Raw genomic sequence first — 20,048 nt, forward strand, 5'->3', positions numbered from 1 at the left:
CAGAGATTCCTAGGCTTAAATAAGCATGAGAACAGAACTTCTCTCACCTCCAGAGAGATCTCTCAACAGGCTCGAGAAATGACAAGACAAGATTGGAGAGTTTGGATTTCTGCTGTTTTAAGATGCACTTTAAAGTATATCTTATCTTTTGACACTATCAAACTGGCACCCACATGAAATCACTAAGAAAAAAAGAGTCATTATGAAATAAAATCCTGAGGCAAAAGAAGCTTTATCACTCCCCGAAATTCCTTTTTAACTCTGCTGCATTTTAATTGGAATACATGAGTATTTTATTTCTTTTTGACATCTCCACACTCCCTGTGACAGAAACATTCACTTGTCTTCACTCTGGTAATGCTTTTTTGGTTCTCCACGATGGGAGCTGGTGTAATACCACCAGCCACTGAAGAAGCTTTAGTAGCACTCTAGGTAACTCCATGAATTCTGTCACACAAGGCATTCCAGAACAAAAAACCCCACAAGTTATCAGCTTAGTGAAGTCTGAACATATGACTAGACTAAGATTAAAAACTTTATTTTTTATACAAAACAATAATAAATCCAAGCAGGTAATGAATTAACTGCGTTGTCTCATTTTCCAGCTTTTCTCCTTTCCTCAATACAGTCTATCCACAGTTCAATGTTAAACCACTCCATAGTCAGGAAAAACTATGAGGTTTCCATCTTGTAGCCGTGTTTTTCTAATTCAGCTCTGTATAGAAAAAAGATAGGTATATTAAAGTATACAAATAAATCATACCAATTTTGTTTAAATTAAATATACTGCACAATACACAATCATTTTAGAATATGAAGATGTCATACTAATTTTGGTTCATACCAATAACCTTAACCTCATTTACTCAAAAGCTTTTCAGCTTCAGCTTAGTATCTTACATCAACTAGAGGTGACTTCAAAGTGAAAAATCCAAATACTTGCTTAATCATAGTTATTACCCTCTGACCCACTATGACTGCAGCACAACCATATGGCACAAAGCAGCACCTGTGTCTGCAGCAACTCCAGACACATCAGAAAAAAAATTATCTTTTAGCAATTATTCTCAAGATTTCCATAAACCAAATGAGCTCACTGATCTGAGCTATTTGAATTCATGTACTTGCAAAATAATTTTAAATTTTAAAAAATAAAAATAGCAGAGTGCACAATTTCTAAATCTTGGTGTGATCTACCTTCCACTGAGAAACAAAAAGGGAAAAGGATTGCTTTGTTCCCCTTAGCTGTGGACAGGACAGCAAGTTAGCAACCATAAACATTATCTCTCCCACCCTGTCCCCACTTTGCTTCTCATCTGCCTTCAAATGCACCACCCAGAACTGCATCCTGTTTGATCCCCTAGTCTTAACATACAAAACAGCCCAAATATCTAAAGATTTCTCACATTAGTCCAGGTACTTAGTAGGGAAATTTTAGAAGTGGAGACCTGTACCGATTTCTTTGTAAAGATGAAGTAAAAACACACTGCAACCAAACAACATTGTAAACTATCATTTTAACACTAATATGCAGTCACCAATACTCCAGGCTACAATTAAGGCACAGTTATTGAAGGTTTGTGGGGATCAGTTGTGTTTATCAAGAATTACATTATCCCTTGAAAGTCAGTTTTATTGTGTATCAACTTGTTTCCCCAATATTACAGCTTAGCTGCCATTCAACCCTGTAAGAAACAACTATACCGAAGACAGTTACTTTTGCATCTACTACAGAATGCATCATTTTCAACAGAGTTCACAGGAGATGAACCCAAGAACTGTTTAATCAAGCTGTATTATAGATAGTTTGCTCCTTATGCAACATTCTGAGGGAATAATTGTAAAATGTGACTTTGTATTGGTGCTTGCAACAATTTAAATTATAATTATGCATCAGTAAAGGATTAACTGAAACTACAAGTGACAGAGAGGATTAAAACTGGATTAGAGGTATCCAAATTGTGGAAGCTTTTTTTAAAGCATGTGATACACAATTACATTGCTGTTCTTACTTACAAACAGCATACTCACCTCACAGAAAAACTGAACCTCAACATTATTATAGATAACTCATCTCTGGAAGATTTGTCCATTTGGACAAAGAGAAGCAATGCATTTTGAAGGTATAGAAAAAAACAGTAAAAATATATTTTGCATACCACATAGGACAAAAAGAGTCTTGAATCCCTTGCCATTAATCTTTGAAGTATAATTCACAATCTTCACACATTTAGAAGAGTCCTTTGAAAAAGGATTTGTGTTAAATTGAAAAAGTGCCAACTATCACAATTTGCAGAAATCTTTGTACTAAATTGTGTACAAGTCAGTGACATTAGGCACACGTCAGGGCTCACAGTACAATTATTAAAAGATGAAATGTTGATCAGTACTTCAAACTGTGCTGTAATCCCTTCAATCCAGTTCTGAAAGGCTTTAGAGAGAAAAGCACAAAGCAAAGCTTTCAATTATTTCCATTTCAGATCTCTATTTTTTAAACTAAGATGATTTCAAGCTTTCAGATATTATCAATGACCTTTTAAACATTTTACCCATCTTCTAGACTAGGAAGTAAAAAAAAAAATTACCTTAACTGATTGGAGAAATCATCTTCAACATTGTCATCATCCCAATTGTCTTCCCAGACATGTGCATCTTCATCTTCATCTAAACCCGTCCAATCTAAAGACAGGAAAAGAGGTCTGAATATTCTGTGCTCTGCTGCTTTAGTACCATGGCTCATTGACAGATTAGCTGAGCCTCGGGGTAAGGCAGACTTCAGCTAGTAACAAATTTCTCTCCTTAACAATCTGGATCATATTTAAGTGTTCGAGATCAGAAAATCACAAAAAGGTCAAAAAAAAAAAACAAATCTCCACAATTTATTGAATTGTAATAAAAATGCAATTTGGTTACAAAAAAAAAAATACACAGTGCACATCACCGTTTCCAGGACTACACATTCATAAAGGACATTTTGCATACAAATAGGTGAACTGCAGCACCGCTGTAAAAAGAAAGCAATGCAGAGTACTTAACTCCTAAGAGCTCAGGAAAAAAAAAAAAAGTACAATTCCAGGTTTCTATTTAAGAACTTTCTTCTGATTCAAAATGTAAGGATGCATCAAATGCTCTTGCCAAAACCCATACACAGAGATCCTCAGTTCACTCAAATCCAATGCTGAGGGTCTATAGATATAGGCCAAAAATGTATCTGTGATGCAGAAGCAAAGGCAAACTGCAAGAGGCATCTGCAAACAGGAGCTGATGCTCATAACCAGCTACTTCTGGATTCCCAAAACAGCAGAAGCTGTTTCCTTACAGAAGCAAGACACTAAAAGTCCATTTGCTAACTTACTTTCTATTTTTCTTATAACTTGGCACATCACCCCTGACAAAATACTGATCATCCACTTAATGCTTCATTATTAAAAAAAAAAAATAACCTTTAAATTATGACCAAACTAGTTAATTTAGAAAAATAACAAAACTGAAAAAGCAGGAAGGCTTGGCATAGCTGTGTAAACAGAATTCAGTTTACTTCTCTGAGGAACACAGCTCCTCAATTTTTCTTCTACTGACAGACACTAAGTTTTTTCCTAATGTTACCAAAACAAGAAGTACCTCAATTTTGACACTTGTGATGCTGTATTTCTAAATACACTAACAGACCTTGAAAGACATAACACTATTTTTTCCCTTACAGTTCAGTAAGCCATCTGCTGCCCATCCAACCTGAGGCCCAAAGTAACATTAAATGCTAGTAGAGGAACAGGGGGGTAGAAGCTAGTAAGATAAAAGATCAAAAACTACTTCACTGTGAACAACTGGTTCTGTGAGAATGAAGGTGGTTCCTGCATTTTTTTCCCTCCTTTCTGACAGGCCAACAATATTAGTATTTGAGATCCACCAAGGAGAAGAAAATCCATTTGCAGCAGATTAAAGACACATGTAGAAGACATTACAATTAAACTCAAATAAATTAGATAACAAGAAAAGATGAAATAGCATAAAAATCCTACTGTACTAAGGAAAGCAAAGGAAGGAACTGGGGAGAAAAGTTGGAGAAAAAATGCAGTATATAAAAAAAAGGATTATTTTCATTTAGTTGTACTGCTACCTGCTCAAAGGAAGGGAGTTTTATCTTAGAACTATCTGCAATAAGCTTTGCCTATTTATATGCAAAGTAATTGTTTTTTTGCAAAACAAACAAACAAAGCTTTACCACTCATCATTATTCTGGATTTCAAAGATTCAAAAAGCAAAGCTCAAAACAGTTTAAAATTAATACAAAGCCAAACTTTTCTGCCTCCTACCATACAAGTAGCTCAAACATTTCTACAAATCTGACACAGAAAGAAAAAATCCGACACAATAAGCAGCAGCTTCAATCACAAAAGGTCATATTGGGAGACAGTATAAAACTGCTCCAGATCACACTAAATAAAGAGTCAAAAAGGCCCTTGTCATCTTCCACATGGCACAGGGGGAGGGAGGAAGAGGGGAGAGTGAAAGTAAAGCCTGAATTACATTGTCATTGCTGCAGCTACAAGATTCTACAGTTTCTATGCATTATACCACAGAGCTGCATACTGAAGTTTTTATTCCTAGCTTCACTATATCCCTGTGACTAAATAAAAGTAAAAAATTACATAGCATTATCTGAGACTGATAGCATTAAAAGTATCTGAGAGCCTGCTGCCATTAGGTATTGCTAATATAAACCAAAATTACAAAATCAATTTTGATAAACTTGTCACAGCTGGATTCCTTAAAAAAAAATATTTTAATACACTGATCACCCATTGCCATATTTTGCACTTGGGACAGGAAAACAAGCAAACAGTTTTTAAAGAACAGGATTTAAAAAACCTAAAATCCTAATATTTTATGTATTACATTCTGAAAAGCACTCTACAAAAAGTCTGCAAGTGACCAGATGACTTATGCTGGACTCTACTGTGCTATACTTCAAATAAAGCATCCTATAAAAATAAGACATGTCTGCTTCCAATACAAAAACTCGACTTGATAAACTGTTTGATGAAAAATTTTAAGTCAAAATAAAAGAAATTCCCAAAGAGCCAGTGTTTTTACTCCTTATTGTAAGTTTACATTGTCAAATTTCCTTTGGATAAAAACTGGGTAACACCAAAAAGTTTTTCTGCTGCCTAGAAAGTGATGTTTTAACTTGAAAAAACAAACTTGGCATGGGCTTGAGCACATATTTATCGTGATTCTTTCTAAACACTGAAGATAACATTCCAAGTGGCCTGAGCCTTTTTAAACTCCATTGGGATTCAAGATTTAAACATGCCTTTTTTGAGGTTCTTGTTTTCTGAGGGATAGATTAGCAAGAAGACAGATTATGGTCAGTCTTATAAAAAAAAAAAAAATTAAAAATCTTTGTTCTACCCAGAAAGTTTGCACAGTATTTTGTTTTAGCGGTGCAGATAGATTCAAGCAGAATTAATTTCACCTTCTGTAAGAGCAGATCAATGCTCTGACCAATCCGAAGCATGCATCAAAGACTTCCTTCATCCCTACAGACAACACCTAACCTGCATTAAATAAGATAAACATTTCTTGCCATTTAGAAAACATGTGGAAAAGGCAGGCTGATCTTCTCAGTTTAGCTATTATCTCAAGTATGCTAATAACTTTTTATTACTGTTACAGGTACTGAAGGCTTCAGAACACCTGAGGCTTGTAAGGCCACTGGAATACCCACGTATAACCATAACATCACTGAAAAAACCCCTAAAATTTCATCCATGATGATTTATATAATTATGCGTTATGCACTGCTTGAGACAACTCCCAAAATTAAGGATGTGGATAAAACAATCTTGCCCTAATAGGGATGGTGTCGAGACTGCATCTGTAAAAGGCCACTGGGTTGTTAAGTCCCGACTTAACGTCCTCATTCAGTATCTCTGAACCTACGAAAGCCAAACCAACACAGAAGTATTTGTGCTTCCAAAGGTAAAGAGATGCAGAGTAACCACACACCACACTAGAGCCTTTTCACACTCTCCCCCCCCTCACTCCGCTCTCCCCAGGCAGCCCCATCCCCGGAGCTGAGGCGCAGGAGGTTTCTCCCGCACTTGGTTCCAGTTCCCTCGCACAGTGACTCAGCACTTCCAGCGCGATGTGCTCAGCACCGCGCCAGCCGCACGGTTGGGCACCGGCCCCGCCGGGCCCCGGCTCTGAGGCGGCTGCAGCCCCGCACCCCCCCCGAGGAGCCCGAGGCGGGGCAGGAACCGGCGGGACACTGGGAAGCGGCTGCCGCATGGCTGAGGCGGTGGATGCGGAGAGCCAGCCCATCGCCCGGGACACCCCGAGGGCTGCTCTGAGGCCAAGGGTCCGCTGGCGAACCGCGCTGTCCCGCCCGCGCCCTCCCGCACGCCGGACGCCAAGCGCTCCCTCCCCGCCTCGTCCGAGCAGCCAGGCCCAGGCCGCGGCCTACGCCCGGAGCCACCGCCGCCGCCTCTCTTCCCACCCCTGCCCCGCCCGGCACCTTCGGCCGGGAACTCCTCAAACTCGTCGTCCTCCTCCAGGAGCCCCAAGTCCACCGGCTGCTTCTTCTCCGACATACTCGGCCTGCAGCCCTAGCGCCGCTGTCCGCCTCCCGCAGGGACTGATGGGAGACAAGCGGTGGCCGCCGCCGCCGCCACCACCGCGCCTGCGCCCAGCGGCTCACGGTTCGCTGCTCCCGGCTCCCCGCTCCCGGCTTACCGCCCCGCCCCACTCCGCCCCGCCCCGCCACCTCCTCGGGCAGAGCCGCCCGGCAGCCCTCACGCTTCGCTCCCCGCCTCCCCCGGTCTGTCCGTCGGCCCGACCGGGCTCGCCCTGCCCCTCGCTGCCTCCCCGCCTCCCGCTGGGGTCCCCTCAGGGCGGCCTCCCTGGCGCCGGCCGCCCGCCGGCCCTGGCTCCCCGCCGACACTCAGAGCCCGGCCGCGGCGGCCACTGGCTGCTGTCTCCGGCGCCGTTGGGCAGCTCTGGCTGCAGCCGTGCCGCGGCCCTCCTTGGCCCCTTGGGCGCGGTACGGGAGCAGGTGCCGGGAGGCCGGGAAGGGAGGAGGCCGGGAAGGGAGGACGCCGCACCCCGAGACATGCGCCAGCCGCCCGAATGTGCTCTCCCCCCCGCCTCCCGGCACGGCTCCTGCCGCCGCCGCACCGGGGAGGGCCGCAGGCCGCGTCTGGAGGCAGCGGGATCCGTCGCTCCGGAACGAGTCGGCCCACACGGAGCTGCCTGGTGCCGCACGGGCCGGGGCTGAGGAAAGGCACCCCGAGTGCACAGTGTAGAATGTGGTTTCGGTACTGTGGGCTGGAGAAATCTGCCCACTGCATCGTTAGAGCACATCATACAAGGCGTTGCCGTTACTGGACACATCTGTTCTCTTCACGTTCTTTCATTATCCATTTACATTCAAGCAAAAACTCGTGGCAGCCTTCTGTCCTAATCTGTAAGCTGCCTCGGTTTACTTTGATTTTTTTCTTTCGGTTTTGTCCCTCCTGGCATTTTAACACACTGTTTCAAAACCTATATCTAATTTACCAACTTTTAAATTCCTCGTCTTTCACATCAGAGAAACATGGAAGCATCTTGAAGGTGAGATGATGACTTCGGTTGGAGTAGGATGTTACGTGAAAAATGGAAATCCCTTGGGTTTGGTTTGTTTTTTTTTTTAACATTCCAGAGGGTATTCATTTCACTTAATTCTAGATTCTGTTGATGACTTAAACAAAGGCAAAGTTCAACGCTTACTAGCCTGAACAAGTTTGCTCAGACTCCCATGGCTTCTCTCTAGGTGATCACTTTGTAACACTACAGCTTGTTGGAGGGGTTGGGTTTTTTTTCCCCCTTGCTTTGTGAGAAGCTGATTCACAAGACAATCACTTGAACAGCTGGGTTATACAGTGTTCTAGATTTAAAGTCAGGGAAACAAGGAACTAAAAAAAAAATGGTGTGGGAATTGTTACAGAGTTCAGTTTCAACCTAGTAGCAACATGTTCTGGAACTAGCCACAGTTAAAGCAAGGTGCGAAATGTGCTGTTCTGCCAGATTAAAGGTTTAATTGAGTGGTCACATTTTACTTTTGTGGACATGTTATATTTTGAAGGACTGACGTGGATGATTGTAAATATTTTGAAAAGTACGGGTTAATAAATCAGTATGTAGAATCTAACTTGGCTGAGACTTTTAGCAAACCATGCACTTTGGAATGATAGATACCCTGCTCTACCCAGAGAGTGTAAGATAAAGTCATAAAGTGGATAGGAGTCTGTCATTGGAAGCTTGCAAAGATCCTGGATCATTCTATTACTAAGGCCCACAGTCAAACCTTCTTGTTTTTTGCCTTACCTAGAAGCATGGTAGGGAGTTTGCAGCACACTGGGGAATATCAAGACACTCAACTGCATGTTGGTCCTCAAAGAAAAAAGTGTAACTTGGAACCTCCTATGGACAAGCAGCTTCAAGTGGCCCTGGAGCAGGAAGCAGCTTGAACTTATTTTGGTGACTTAAGAGATCTGCTGTGGAACAAAGATAAAAGAGCCCTTTCCACCTCCTGGATAAATTTATCTTCCTGGACCAGGAGCCTGACACTATTGGATGCTTCAGCAGAGAGGTCTACACACCTGTACCATGGAAATTAAAGGGAAAATTTCTATAGGTTTCCGTGGTCCAGAATATGAACATCTTTATTAAAACCTTAAGTGCACCCTTAACTGGTAGCATGTTTGAAATAACTGAACAAGACAATCCTGAGTAACTCATTAATCCTTCCATTATTCTTTCCAGAGCTGCACAGCAGCTATTTACTCAATATGATTTGTTTTAATTTTTTTATTCAGCATGTTTTATGCATTAGTATCAGAAAAGCCTGTCTTTCTCCTGGCAAATGTTACTGCAAGTTGTCTGGCAGGGAGGTGAGATTATGTAGATTTATTTATTCAGAGTGTAATTTGCATAAATGAAAAATGGAAATGGAGCAGTTTTTCCAAATTAGAGCCTTTTTTTCCTTCAAACTGAAACAAATATATGGGTAGTACTCTAGTTTGGATTTCCAGATTTATTTAGGGGGACTTTTAGGCATTTCAACTGTTTTGTTTTTTTTTTTTAATGGCTGAAAGCATATTCTGACAAAAAGATTAAGAAGAGGAAACAGAACAGATTGAAAATTAATTTGCCTGTAAGCAGAACTGTGTCCTGCTGAAACAAATCTCAGGGTCATGCTAAGGATTTTAGACACCCTGGATAAATTGTTGATTTGGATGTCTTTGGAGGCTACCAAATAGTGCCTATTTAGAAAAACTTTTGCTTCAAAGAAAATTTGCACCATGTGTATTTGATTGAGCTGGCCTCATCTACACACTGTGAAATCTGTGTGCAGGCTCTTCCTCTACTGGACTGCCAGCTCTGCCACATCTGGCTCAGACCATCAGTGCCCACATAGTTTATTTAGTCCCTCTTTCATCTACCTTACAAGGCTGTTAGATAGCCAGGAAAACAGTTACTGAAAAATAAAAGAGGGAGGAAAGCTTATTAACGTGTGCTTTTCATTCAAAATGCAAGAATTAATCATGTAATAAAAAATACCTATCCTGCATTATAAAGAGTATATCTGGCCTCCCAAGCAGAGGTTAATGCATCCTAGGAATCCCTTCAGAGTTGGCGTTCTGTCTCAGGATAGCACTGCATTTCATGATGTAGATTTTTTGATTGAATTGGAGAAAAAAAAAAAAAAAACCAAAAAAAACACAAAAAAAAAAAAAACAAAAAAAAAAAAAAACAAAAAACAAAAAAAACCTGTCCTATGTTCAGTGTATATGGATGGAAGGAATGAATTGGCCTTCTTCTTCCATGGCTTCTATGCAGCTCTGGACCTGTGGCATTGTTCCTGAGGTCAGTGCCTTTGGTTTGTCACTATTTATTTATTCACATCTGCAGCAGTCCTCTTTTTCTCTCCAGCTGCTCCATCATTCACCAGCACCTCCTGGTAGCCCACCCTGCTCCCACAGCCCATCCCTTCTCAGAGTTGACCTTCACTGGGGTCAGGATGCGATTAGGTGGCTGGAGATCATAAGGAATATTAATCACAAGGAACACTTAGATGTTGCTTTACAGACTTCCTTATGTGAAATACACTGTGGCAAGCTATCATGTTACCAGTGGCTGAAAAAGAAACAGTTTTCTCTTTACCCTTGACACTCTAAAGAAAGTTTGATTTATTCTCTCATTTTCAGTTAGTCTAAAGGCAGCTGGGCAGTATTTCCACAAAGCTCTAGTTGTGTGTCATCCTAATAGGGGCAATATGTTTGTTCACTTCTGCTCTCTTCCTCTGTCTAATTGTTCTATTGTCTTTCTGTTTTCTCTCCACATTTGGGCTGACAAAATGTCTCCATGCATTTAGCCCTCTAGCCAAAACTTAAAGGGCTCCTAATCAAGAACTAACACCACCAGCAGGCTACTTCCTGCCTTTGTTTACCATTTTCAGTATCATCTTTCTTTTCTCTCAGTCCATCATAGCACATCTGCACCAATATTTCCTTTTGCATCATCCTCCATACAGAGTACAGGGAGGTTCCTATATATTCTTCCCCTTTCATTTTCTGGCCACTTGATTTCTGGCCTCCCAGCTCTGCACCCCAGAGAGCAGCAGATGCATCCAGAATCCAATTCTGAAAAGCCAAGTAATCCTGGGATAGCCATATATTCCATATATTCCACATGGCTATATCAGTAGCATGTTTATTACCAAACCCCAGTGCAAATTATATTGATGTTTTGAACATATGAGAGGCAATCACAATGTCATTAATTGCTGGGCACTGCTCATCATGACTCCTCTATCCATGCAGATATTAAGACTGGCAGAGTACAATTCAGTAGCCTAAACAAATGTTTCTGCTGTTGGTTGAGGTGCCCGAAAATACAGGGCTGTTTGATATCATCTGGGGAGGCCTTGGCCTTCCCCTGTGGCACTTGGAGATGAGGCAAAATACCCCAGGCTGTCTAAAATGGTGTCAGCTGCCTATGTTTAAGGAATGAAATTACACTCCCCTTGTATGCTGGAATAACTGCTATCAGTGCTTAAGTGTCTTTCTCAAGACATTTCTCAACAGCCTTTTTTTATTTCTGCCAAGTCTGTCCTGAGAATACTGCACTGTGGTAACCTCAACACGAGATATTCACTAGATGGGTTAGTATGAATCATTAGGAATCAGGTGAGCAGAGTAGGCCTCTTCTTCCATTTAAAACATCCTTCTACTTTTACATATCTACATAGTAGTTTAGGTGTGCCCAGGATGAAGTTCAGCCCAAACAAAATCAAAGCTTATAGCCTATCAAGAATTACCAAGCATTATTTCTGGTGCTTTGATAGGAAAGCAGGGTTACTACTCATTAGCAGTCCTGACAAGCTGAGGCACTGATACCTCGACCATTTCAAGGGCAGAATCAGGCCACCAAACTTGAGGCCACCCTCACCTCAGAGGCATTAGCAAGACAGCCCCTCTGTACTCTCAGTTCAGAAAGCAGAGAGAAATGGGTTCTTTCAGCTGGAGATTCAGGGCACCTGGGTTAAGTATGAGCCCTGAAATGTAATTTAAAGGAATACTGTCTCATCTCTGACTATATTAGAATCCCAGGAAGACTCACCCCATAATTATGTGCTGAAAGTCAGGGGATGTAAATAATCTCTTACAAGTTTGGGTAACAGCAGTCAACCTTGTTGGCCACATTTTTTTTTCCCCTGGTAAGTTCCATCGGGACATTTTTAGCCCCCAAATGCATCTTTTTAATTTGCTTGTTAGCTCAGTTCTCCCCTTAGGAGCTTCACCAGTGTGTTTGGTGGGAGCTGGCAGTGGCACTTCCATGTCACTCAGAGCTTGGGCTTGCTGCTGCATGTTGGCTTTTCTGTGCTGGTGTGCAGAGTCTGCTCACTGCCCTCTCATCCCTCTGGGCCCTGCTTTCCACCAGCCCTGGCTGCCATTCAGCAGTTCTACAATGTCACTGCAACACAGTCTCAGCTCAGGGAATATCACTTAGTTTAGCTGATTGCCAATTAACACAAACTTGTAATTACTGATTTGGGTGTTGAGGGGAAAGAAGAACTACATGCCATTGAACAAACACTCAAGGAAACACCTTTCCTCACCTTTTTTTCAGGCTCAAATTAAGATAAACATCTCTCCTCCTCCTTCCTCACCTCAACTACCCTTGCTTTCACCATTGGTTCCTATCCAGTGCTTTCCCAGTTCCTCCCCAGTGCTTTCAGTGAGGTGATGGGCAATGCAGGCAACTGGAGTCAAGGCAGGATGGTTTCTGTCTGCTGCCCCTTGCAGATCTCTCCTTGTCCTCCACTGCTTCTGTTTTCTCACTGCTCCACTGCTCCCGTGTGGGTAACCCATGGCCTATGAAGGAGTGTTTGCAGTAGGTGTTTTACTTCATGAGCTTTCAGACACATCAGGAAAGCAGTATGGATGTATTTTACCACACAAACTTCTGCAATAAATGAAGGTCAGGTATCTAAGGTATGTTTTGATGCTGAAGCCATGGGTGTAGTTCCTGAGAGACATGACACAGGTGCTGGCAGCTGGGGATCACCATGCTGGCCACCCCAGCTCCAGCACTGCCATCTCCCTTGCAGGCAAACGGGCTGCAAGGCCAGCCTGGCTGGAAAAGAGGATTGTGACACTTGTGGGGTGATCCAAAGCATTACTTTTTATATGCAGAAACCCACAGAGTTCCAAAGCTCTTCCTCATCTGCTTCACAAAGCAGAGGATACCTTCTTCTTCAGAGCTCCTGTTAAAATGTCATACTTTCTTTAGCATGCACAGAGATTTTTATGAACCATCCAGTGGTTTTCTACAGAAATGAATGAAAAAATGCTATGTCACTACCAGAGGAATAAATTAATTTCTTTTTAAATGAGGACATTCTTGAGAGCTTAATCAAAGTCAGCTCTCTGTCTTAGATTGCCAAGTGAAGTTGATGCAGTATGTCAAATCAAAGCCACAAGGAGCTTTTGGTTCAAATTCTCATCTTAATCCAGCTCGTCCAACACTTCCACATGAGCACAGGAGCCCTGGGCAGACTCTGGACCTTTGTACAACCATGCAGAACTGATGATCCTTTTTGTTTCTGTTAGATAGTGCTTTATTCTGAGTGGAATTTTAAAGAAAACCCTAGAAAACAGACTCTCTCTGTTCCAGACTTGCATTTGAAAGCACATAAATCTTTTGTAACTTCAATTCTTAGCCCCATAGCAAGTATGATAGCACGACTGACAGCTGGAATGCTTGTAAAAACAGTATCAGAATAAACAGTAAGTGTAAGACAAACCTTTTTAAAAAGACAATGCTTTTAGAGAGTATCTATATATACAATCTTTTGTCTCTGTTGTATGTGTATACACAATATATTTATGTGTACAGTACTTATTAAACAACTACAGGTAAACTATATAATTAAGCAGGCTAATATGGTAGACCAGTGGTACTAGTTATTACTCTAATATACAAAGTAAATTAAAAGAAGGTAGGATTACCTACAGCAGTATATTACAGCAAAAAAAAAAGTTGGATTTGAGTACATTGTTACTTAGGTTGATTGAGGAAGTAAAAAGATCTAAACCAATTGTCATGTGAAGAAGTGCATTAGGAAACAGCTTTCTCAGTTTTACTGTTGCTGTACCTATTGTAATACACAATAGGGGAGTCTTTTCTCTGATTTGCTTTTAAGGCTTTAGCACAATCAAAAGCTGGAGGTATTGTAAAGAAAATCTGCAAATAGCATGAAAATGTCTTGTGGTGACATTCTTATTCAGGCTCTGGGCCTGATTTTGAAAGATCCTGAACACCCAGAGGTGCCAATGCTAAGCGGTTCTATGGATCAGATCTTGGAGGTCTGAAAGATTGTCTTATAATCTTGTTTTCATGCTCTTGCAAACCTACAAAGTCTTTTTTTCCCAGTGTAGTAGAACAGATTTTATTAAAAGCATTCAGAACAAATATCTGTCTTTTAAGGCAGTGGTTTTGTGTGGACAGGTAAGATACATGACTTTTGCTGAACACTTTCCCTTCTTTCGGGAAACTGATAACATATTTAAAGTTAAGACAACATGAATAATTTTTAAAAAAAAATGTCTGCAATGCTGGGACTTTTAGATTCTCTCCATTGCATCATTCTGCTTGGCTAAGGCACCATATTCACAGAAGTTCTTGCACATTAATGGCAAATTATTTATAGACCATAGAAAACACCCCAAAAGGAAAAAAAATATCTTTGTCTTGTGTTGCCTTGTCATCTGCAGGGAAAAGTCCATATTTGCCATTGTTTCTTCCCTCAGAAGTGGTTTGAGGTGGCCACTGTCTGAAGTATAACCAAAACAAAACAGTAAGGTTTGAAATTGTATGTTCAGTGTTTATGCAGGGTCTATGTAAGCCACAAGGAAAAATAAATTTAAACAATCATTTGCAGATCTGAGAGATGCAACTGAAGCAATGGCTCCTCAGTTCCCATAAATATGACTAAATTTAGAATTTGATTTCCCAACCAGTTATCACACACATGGTTTATTGGTAGAGTGTAACAGAATACAAACACCGAGCTCTCAATTTGTATGAATTTAAACCCAAAGCTGAGAAAAAAACATTGAAAAAGTTGATATGCTTTTTAATGCTGAAAGAAAGAGATCAGCAGCTCTCATCTATGCTGTCAGATATTTAGAATTCTTGACTAAAATGTATTTAGAAACATCATATTTTTTCATAATGTTAATGACCTTGAGGATCTCCAAATATTCACCAACATTGGTGACAGCTGCCTTTTGGGTATAATAGAAAACAACATTCTCTTAAAAGCACAAAGCAAGTATCAGTTGGTCTTCAGTGCTGCGTGCAACCAAACTTTACTTACTGAAGTCCAAATTCTTTGAGATATTTCAAGGAAATTTTCAGCTATCTGGCATTCACAGAACAATTCCAGGTTCCTCAAAATTTGGCCCGCAGTACTGACAGCCCTTTAACAATACTCTTCTTAAGGTGATTCCACCTTCTCGGCATTTTCAATTATTTTCAGAAATGCCCCTACAATATAAGGGTTTTTTTCAGCATATGAAATGCTGATTTGATTCACAGAATCTTATAACTTACCTTATTTATTTTATACAAAAGGAAAATCCAATCTATTTGAGTTACACCTAAGAACAAACAAAACCTATGAATACAAACTTGCTAAAGCAATGTGGCTGGTAGTAATCATAAGAAAACTTCATATTCCTTTTAACTCATCTGGGTAGTTGTGTATGTTTTATGGATCTGTACGCATGCTATATACATGCTGCAGATGGTCCTTTGATGTTTTGCATAAAATTAATTAGCAATCACATTTGAAACAATAGAAATCGTGAACTTTAAATTATAAATAATGTTTTTCAAATGATAAATTGAAAATTTCTTTTATGGCTGTTACAAATTTACATTAACGCTGCAGTGAATTGGACAATTTTTCAGCAGAGTTTACTTAATGTTAATCTATTCATTTGGGGGTAAATGAAGAGTTTAATGGTGAAGTGATATAGCTGGAATATGGTCTGAAGTGGTGTGTTAGGTTTATCAATCAGTGAAAATTGTGCACTTCAGCGTAAGAGCGCATGTCTGTCTGTATGATTCTTGCTACCTCAGTTAATTGAAACCCTTTTTTCCCCCCTATTATCAATACTTGAAAAATAGCTCCAACCACATCTATTAACCGGTGTCTTAATAGAGGCTTTATCAGCTCCATATAAATTGCACGTATTTCGCTAGAAAGCAATTTCACTAATATAAGGGTCAGTTCCGTGGTTCACTGGAGATGTTCACTCAGGAGGTGTTGGGGAACGACTGATGGATTGCTGGAGATGGATGAAGCTCTGGGCCTGGTCTTCAGTCCACTGAAACACTGTACAAGGTTGGAGGTCCAATCTGATTGACTCAGATCATCAGCACTCATCAATTTTAACAGAAGAAAGCATGCTTATGATGGAAATTAGTTAGGCACCACCACTTTCCACTGGGAAATCTAAAAAAGAATAAAAATACATAGTTTAAAATTTCTTATAAAAAATTTTAAAATATGTAGTTTAAATTCAGGGTAGCACAATTATGCACCAATACTAAGAAGCCCTAAACAACTCTAAATGAAAGGTTCTGCCTTCCAAAGCAAAGTTTTCATCGATATTGATACATTTCCTCTCTCCTCTATATACTTGATGTGAATGAAAAAGAACATGCTTTCTGAGCAGCTTGCCTCAGTGTCTCTAGAGATCATGGATAATTCAGCTGGGCTTTTCTGTGCCTTAAATAAACCCTAAGTACTTTCAACCCCAAACTCAACATACAAAACATGTTTCTGAGCATGTCACAACCTAAATTTACTGATAGAAACTTCTTCTACCTTCCAATTCTAATACTTTCCACTTCTCCCTTGCCTGTCACATGCCCTTTCTCTTTACTCCTGCTTTTCATGCACACTTTGCCTTTCTCAACCTCATGAATCAACAGTAGAAGGAAATGAAAGCACCTGCAAAAGAGGAAGAGGGATATGAGATGCTCAGCAGTGTCTAATATAGTACTACCTGAAACTCTCTAAAGCCTTCTCTAATCCTTAAATCCTTTTGGGCCCTTGAACCCATGGGGTTTTGCCTCTGCTCAGAGATTACCCACAGGCAACATATTGTTCTTTCCCTTCTGGGGCCAGGTTGTTTAATCAGTCCCATCAGATTTGAAGATACAAGGTGAAGGGCAATTATGGTTGGTAATGCCTTTCCACCTGAGAAGGGGCCAAATGAGAAGCTTACACTACAGCAGCATCAGTATCTTCCATTAACTTTACCATTATCTAGCTAAGGTGGGTTGCTAGTAGTTGTTGTCTCAGGAAGGGGAATTTGGGGAAACAGTCCTTGACAAGGAAAGGATGTTAGTGCATTGTCTGCATACCTCTGAAACACACATAACTCCCCATCCTTATGCTCAGTTTTGGGGACTTTCTTTCTCATATTTACTTTGACTCCCAGTTCCTCAGTGCAGCTTGTTACCATCACACAGCACAGAACTTTGAATTGTTCAAGGGGGTGCACTAGACAGCAGGAATATTTTTTGATTAGTGTTGATTCTTTGTGTAGATCAGCCCTGTGTTCTCCACCCATGATCAGTGGGCAAACCAATGGAACTACAACAATTAACATACCCAGCTGTATGTAGAAGTAATACACCAGAAGAATTTGCATTATAAGGGAGTAAATAGTTTTCCTTTTCGTCTTAAAGCACAGTTTTATGGGACTATGTATTACTTAGGAAAGCCCAGCTGAAACTAGGCCTACATTTATCAGGACATGAATAGTTTTGTGCTTGTGGCACAAGAACTTATATGAAGGAAAAAAAGAGCCCTTGTGACAGCCATCAGATTCCAGCTATAGATCTGCTGACCAAGGCCAGCTTAGAGCTCAGTGCAATACTGACAAAAAGGAGTTTGTATACAGGAAAGGCTTGGAGTTTCAAAAAAGGGCACAACAGAATCACAGAATTACTGAGGCTGGAAAAGACCTCTGAGACCCAACATGACCATGGCACTGGGTGTCACACCCAGCCTTTCCTTTAACACCTCCAGGGATGGTGACTCCACCACTTCCCTGGACAGTCCATTCCAGTGCCTGATCACCCTCTCCATGAGGAAGTGCTTCCTGATACCAACCAAAGATCAGTGCTTTACTGTATTCGGAAATACTTGGTTTTCATTGTCAAGACTTTAAAAAATTATACTACTGTGGGCAGGTAGGGCAAAACCATAGCTGAAAGCTGACAGAAATCCTGCTAAGCAATGAGAAACTTCCTTTTACAGTGCAGTATTTCTTCACTGAAAGCAGATCATTCCTATAAAGAGCAGGTATTTATCAATTTTCAAAGGTCTTGGCCCATCAAAGCTAGTGTTAGATTTGGAATTTCGTTTTTGTTGCCAAGGTGACAAACACTTACAAATATACCACATCTTCTAATGTGCTTTTAACTTAGTATTTTTATGGCTTTTAAATCAGATACCATTAGCAAATATATTAGGTAATTTAGCTGAAAGACCATTTTCTACTAACACTTTTTGTTACATTTCCCCAGGTACTTCAGTAAATGTCTGTTGTGACACTGCAGTCCTGCCAGGCTTCTAGCATATATGGATACGTACAGTACCTCTGGTAAGAATTAACACATTACCTTAGGGTTTTCTATTTTTTTGTATTGATAATTATAAATTGTATAAAAGAAGACAAATATTAAGGATTGGATCCTACAGTCCATTGACTTTAGTGGGAGCTCTCTGGAGGTAATGACTCTGAGACTGGCCATAGGCCATATGGTCCGTTGTTATTCTTGACTCCCATCTCCACTTTTACAGGACAGTAATGAGGCTGAAGGCTCAGGGGAAACCATAACAGCTCCACAGCATGGCCCTTTGCTCTGAAAAGAGGAAGCAAACAAGCAATCAAAATCTTCCTTGGTGTTTTCCTTTTTTTTTCATGGACCTGAAGGCTAGAGGGGGCCTTCTCCATCAGCCCTGCAGGACACCAAGCCAGTAGTGTTCCAGCTGGAGCATTACTTGAGGGAGACTGGCTTGGGAACTGGTGCAGGTAGGTGGGAGCTGCATGACCTCGGGGGATGTCTGCACCTTCAGGATATTCCAAGAGGCTGCAGGAGAGAGATCTCATGGTGGGTAAGTGCCGCAAGCACTGGTGGTGGAGCCATGAGAAAGCAAGGTGGCAGGGACGGAGGTGGCTCAGCAAGCAAAAGCAGCCACAGCTCCTGTCAACCTCTGACTGAAGAGAACCACAGATGTGGAAGTTCTGCTTTCCCTGCTATCCCAAAACTACATCTGGAGGCAGAGGCTAGGCCAGGCTCTGCTCCCAGCATCTCCATCTTGCCCTATCCCTCACTGAAGGGCATCCGGGTTGGGGTGTGACCCTTCGAGCAGGCGGGGCTAGAGGGGTGGGGTGCTGACAGAAGGTAGCAATCATTTCTAAATACAGTTTTTAAAAATTTTGACAAAGCTTGCCATCACTGAGGATTAAGCACAGTTCATAAACCACTGAATGAGCTTCCTGCAAGAGCAGCATGTTAGATTGGGTGGAAAGAGCCAGTGGAGAAGAATCCAGGAAACATCTTTCATGCCTGCATATTAAGTTTAATCTACCACCCCTGGTTTTTAAGTCTCAGCATTCATCTGCTAGGAAAAAAAATGGTGATCTGAAAGGAAAAAAACAAAAAAAAAGCACCAGCTTGCTACAACAGTTTGCTTGGCAAAGTGGGAGAGTCTTAAGGAGAAATTCATTGTGTGCGAGTTCCAAAGAGCCTCTCGGCGCTGCACACACAGGGCTTGTGTACATCAGTCTGTCCCCCAGCCCAGCACTGTCCTGTTGGCCTCTTCATTCAGCACAGCTATCTGTCATGAAGAATTTAATCTTCATATTTTCGTCTGTCAGTTGTGAAAAGGCCTGTCAGCTGAAGCTTACACTATCGTTTGCCAAAAACCCTATAGCCCATGCTGACAATACACTCTTATATTTGTGCTTCCAGGCTCCAGATAATCCCTTCACTTTCCTCCTCAGCAGTCCAGTTATGTTGAGGCTTAAATTGCATATTTTGGGGGGTTTTAAATCCAGATTTTGCTGATAAATGCTATCAGCAGGAATGAAATGAAATACAGCACGGTTTAGCTCTTATTACCAGCATAAAGCCTACTATGGACATTTTATGAGGGCTGTAGAGAAGGTATTCATATTAAACAGGTTAATGTCTATAGCCACAGGAACTAAATGTAGGAATGCTAATATCTGCTTTTATCTCCTTTGTCTGTTTGCCATCCCTGAAAAAATCCCACCCATCCTTCAAACAGGACATATCCCAGTTTGTTTCTTCAATTTGATTTACAAAGGGAAATAAGTTAACCAGCTCTTTACAAATCCACAGATGATTATTTCTGTGCTCTGAGATGCCACAGTACTCCTTGTATAATGCCA

At 41.1% G+C, this 20,048-nt stretch overlaps 1 protein-coding gene across 1 annotated transcript; it reads right to left on the reverse strand.

The window, feature by feature from the left end:
• Positions 1–269: 269 nt before the first annotated feature.
• Positions 270–6,706, reverse strand: SEM1 (SEM1 26S proteasome complex subunit). Its single transcript, XM_030446038.1, has 3 exons — positions 6,518–6,706; positions 2,586–2,679; positions 270–715 (listed from the first exon to the last, which is right to left on the reverse strand). Exons 1-3 carry the CDS (start codon positions 6,591–6,593, stop codon positions 673–675), a joined length of 213 nt encoding a protein of 70 aa, XP_030301898.1. The 5' UTR covers positions 6,594–6,706; the 3' UTR covers positions 270–672.
• Between the last annotated feature and the right edge of the window lie 13,342 nt (positions 6,707–20,048).

The sequence above is a fragment of the Calypte anna genome, chromosome 2, assembly GCF_003957555.1.
Source record: "Calypte anna isolate BGI_N300 chromosome 2, bCalAnn1_v1.p, whole genome shotgun sequence".
NCBI classification, from domain to species: Eukaryota; Metazoa; Chordata; class Aves; order Apodiformes; family Trochilidae; genus Calypte; species Calypte anna.